The sequence below is a fragment of the Carlito syrichta genome, unplaced genomic scaffold (assembly GCF_000164805.1).
Source record: "Carlito syrichta isolate Samal-C Ts95f unplaced genomic scaffold, Tarsius_syrichta-2.0.1 Scaffold309425, whole genome shotgun sequence".
NCBI lineage: Eukaryota > Metazoa > Chordata > Mammalia > Primates > Tarsiidae > Carlito > Carlito syrichta.
Genome location: NW_007253521.1, coordinates 849,946 through 853,878, shown reverse-complemented (window position 1 = coordinate 853,878; position 3,933 = coordinate 849,946). Strand labels below are relative to the sequence as shown.

General features: G+C 41.5%; 1 protein-coding gene across 1 annotated transcript; it reads right to left on the bottom strand.

Annotated features, from left to right (window-relative positions):
- Positions 1 to 945: 945 nt before the first annotated feature.
- On the bottom strand, positions 946 to 2,409 carry CUNH8orf48 (chromosome unknown C8orf48 homolog). Its single transcript, XM_008067231.2, is given in 3 exon segments — positions 946 to 1,416; positions 1,419 to 2,184; positions 2,275 to 2,409. Coding segments are annotated over 3 exon segments (1,035 nt in total). The 3' UTR covers positions 946 to 1,282.
- Positions 2,410 to 3,933: the final 1,524 nt, after the last annotated feature.

Here is a 3,933-nt window from a genome sequence, read left to right as displayed (position 1 = left end):
GAAATTGTGCATGTGCTAGACATGTAGAAAAATGACCTCCAGGTAATGTCACTAATACCACAACTTCACATTTTTCTCGAGAAAATAAATAATAAATTATTTCTTGAATGCCACATAATATTATTCCTCCTTTGTTTTCAAAATTCCATGGTAACCCTCAGGGAATGATACTGTTTCCTCAGAATGGAAATTAAGATAACAGAAGTTTCATATCTTCATGACCAAAGTATCTTTTCAGATAATTTGTTGTCTTTCTCAACTAAACAAATACCTCTAGCTTCACCTCTTCCCCCCAACTGCTAAACTTTTCAAGGAGTACTCTATATCCATATTCTTTATTTTCTTACATTTATTTCTCAATTTACTTTGCCTATCAAATTTCTCTAAGTGGAAGTTGCTAAAGTTAACAGTACCTAACACATGACCAAATAATTTTCAGTTGAGCTCTCTGTTGCATTGACATGCTTAGGCAACCATCCTTCTTGAAGTATTTTCATCCCTTGGCCTCTATGACACTATACATGCCTGTTTCTTTCATCCCTCTAATAAGATTTTCTGTCTTTTTTTGCAGACTTATTCTCCTCTGTCCAGCCATTAACTGACATTTCTCAGAAGTGGGTACTAGCCCTACTTCTCTTCTCATTCTAATCTCTTCCAGAAGAGCTCACCACATCAATTGCTTCAATTTCCAGCTATATGCTAATGATTTTCCCCCAGTTCTCCCTTCATATCACACCTCTAGGGCATACCTTTCCTCTCAAGTACAAGCACAAATAATCTAATGTTTCCTCAAACTCTCAACACAGTTGTCCCAAATGGACCTCTAACTATGTCCAAATAATTATACCCTTCATCACTCCGATGAAATACGGCCCTCTTCGGGTGTTCCTATCTTAATAAAATTAATTATCATTTATCCAGATTCACAAGTCAGCAACTTAGTAATATTTTCAACATTTACTGTTTATTAATTCTTCATAGCCACTTCATCACCAAAAAGAGTGAATTACTTCCCAAGTATCTCTTACATCTCTGTACTTCTTTTTCTCTGTATCATCAAGACCGTAGTTCAAACTACCAATATCTCTCTCCTGGATTGTCGTAAAAGCTTTGTAACTATTCCAATGCAACACTGCCCTCTACAATGGGAAAAAATGTACTGGATGCAAAGTTCTTAGTCCTCAAATCTGTGAAGGAAGCATAGTAGTTTTAAATTAGTCTCCCAAGTGCCTGTAGAAATTATGATAATTATACAAATACATAACAAGAACATCCATACACATTACACATTATCATTAATAATTAACATCTCCTGTGTGATTAGAGTAAGTGGCTTGTTGAGAAGAGCTAAAGAATATGGTGAATGACAAGTGCTATTTCCATCTTGGTACATCTTCTGCTCTGTTTGAACTTTCAACCAGAGTATCCAATGTGACTTTTCTCAGTCAGCCTTTTCCAGATTAATCTGGGGTCATCTGAAAGCCTGGGAAAGTCTTGATGTGCCTCTCCAACACGGGTGAGAAAGTCTTTGGTATGAAGATGTTCATCTATTTTCTCTCGGAGCAGACGTGACTCCAGTAAAGTCTTCTTTTGTTTCAGGAAGGCACATTGCGCCAACTCTGCTCTTTTCCTGTTACAGTCAGGACACTGAGAAGAAATGTGTGGCTTAGCTTCTCCCACCTGTTTTGGTGTTGTCCTTAAGTTTTTTAAATAGATTCTGTTCAAAAGTTCATCGGGGACAATACACTTTAAGGCATCTTTCTCTGAGGCCTCTACATCCTTTCTAAGCTGTTTTTTGTGCCTGCAGCTCTTCTTCTCAGAGACCAATCTGTGATGGATCAAGTCTATCTTAATGGTGCAAAAAGACTGCAGAGCATTTAATTCTTCATCGGACACCTGAGTGTTTTCTGTCGGAAGCTTCATGTCTGATTGGAACCGTCTGGAATTCGTTTCTTTGCCCTTGAGGTAGTTCCTCAACTTTTCATTATTTTTGAAGTCTGAAAATTCAGATTGTATGTCTCCTTGTTCCAAGTTTGTAGTCCGCTTTCCACTCTCTGGTTCGCTCCCAGAGGCCAGGGACCTGGTCTGCCGTCCTCCAGAGGAGCTGAAGGAACCGGAACTCAGCACCTCCTCAGCAAAGGAATTCTCTGTCTCATCGGAAAAGCTTGCCATAGCACTTCTGCCCTTTTAGGCCAATTCCCCTTGCTCTTCTTTTGAATCCCCCCCCGGTTCTGAGCAGAGGGCCATCACCATGCATCAGACTCGGCGCCTCACCTGCTTCACCTTGGTCAACAGTAGCTCAGAAACTCGCGAGGGCAGAGCCGGGTGGGGCTCTCGGTGCCCACCGCTCAGCAAAGCTCCTCTTCCGGGAGACGCCTTCCCCGCTGCCTTGGCAACGCGGCCGGTCATGCGCAGTGAGTGGCCGCGGTGCGCCGCCGCTCTTCTTCCTCTGCGCGCCCAAACGCCCAGGGCGCCTGCGCAGTCCGGGCCGGGCTGTCTGTTCCTCCTTGTTCGGCTGCAGTGCTGCTTCTCCTTTGGGGAGCTGTTTTGAGTACAGTAACAGTCCCCGAGAAAAGATTGCAAACTCCACTGCCCCGGGAGTCAGAGAGGTGGCACACGGATGTGACGCCCAGAGAGAGAGGTAGCCTGTGGCAAATCGGAAAGTGTGTGTCCTGCCTGAATGCGTTCGGATTAAAAACAAGCCACACGTGCTGAACAAAATGCACAAGCCGAAACGTGTCAGTCTCATAGCCAGGAGACTGCCTATTTGTAGACTGTGTCTTAGGACAAAAGTCAAAAGGCTGAAATCATTCTGTAGGACCCATTACACAATGTAATGTGATCCAGCATTATGGCTAGTGGGGATTTATTGTCGGGGGGAGGGGGGAGAAGAAATCCTGAATTTTCCAAGTCCTTTATCGGGTCTTTAGTCCGTGCATGTCTTCCCCGACTGACATAGCAGCACCCCTTCTCATTCTTTATATGACATACTACTCCTCCTTCTCCAAGTCCCATTTCCTCAGGAACAGCTTTATACCCTCTTCTTCTCCAAATACTTTCTAGCTTTTCTTTCATCGCTTACAACTATGTGTTGGGAACTTGAGTCCATCTTATGTATTTGGTAATGAAGGCAGAAATCATGTCAGTGTTTTCACTAGTATATGCCCAGCAGTGAGCAGACACATAGTAGGTGTTCAATACATCTCTTTTGAGTGAACTAGTTGAATGACTATGGAAACAAATAAATATTAACTTCACACAGGTCCAGAGAATTTTGTAGAATAAGTAACACTGGCTCAAGGAATGCTAACCTTTCTTCTTCCCGAAACCCAGATTTAGGCTGTTATCCAGGATATATTTTTTTATGACAGGCTTATTTGAAAACATAATAGAGTATTATTAGTAATTACTCTCAGAAGTTAAAAGTGTTAATTCTGAAGATGGGCTTTTTCTAGGTCTTAATACCTGAGTCTAAGTTCATATATCAAGACAATTTCAAGAGAAGAGACATCTTTCTCAGTTTTCTTCCTTTCTCTCTGTCTCTCTCTGTCTCTCACTCTTGCTTGCTCTCTCTCTTTCCATGTGTGCGTGCACACATGGTATTATTCAGGTCTAGTCAGGTATATTTTAAAATATTTCCCAAATGTTCACTTTGGCACAAAGATCTGAAATATTTTTAAAAACTTCTCAAATATGAGACAGTTTTGTACTGAAGGCAAGATGATTCCAACTTCATTTATTCAACACAAATTATATTTTATCATATAATGTTAGTCTTTAAAAAGAGATGGTAGCAGATAATTTAGGGAGAATTCAATGTAATTTTCAGTAGGGCTCAATATTCTCATTTTGCATTTTTATTTCAAAACTTTTCCCCTTGCCGGGCTCGGTGGCTCAGCCTGTAATCCCGCACCTTTGGGAGGCTGAGGTGAG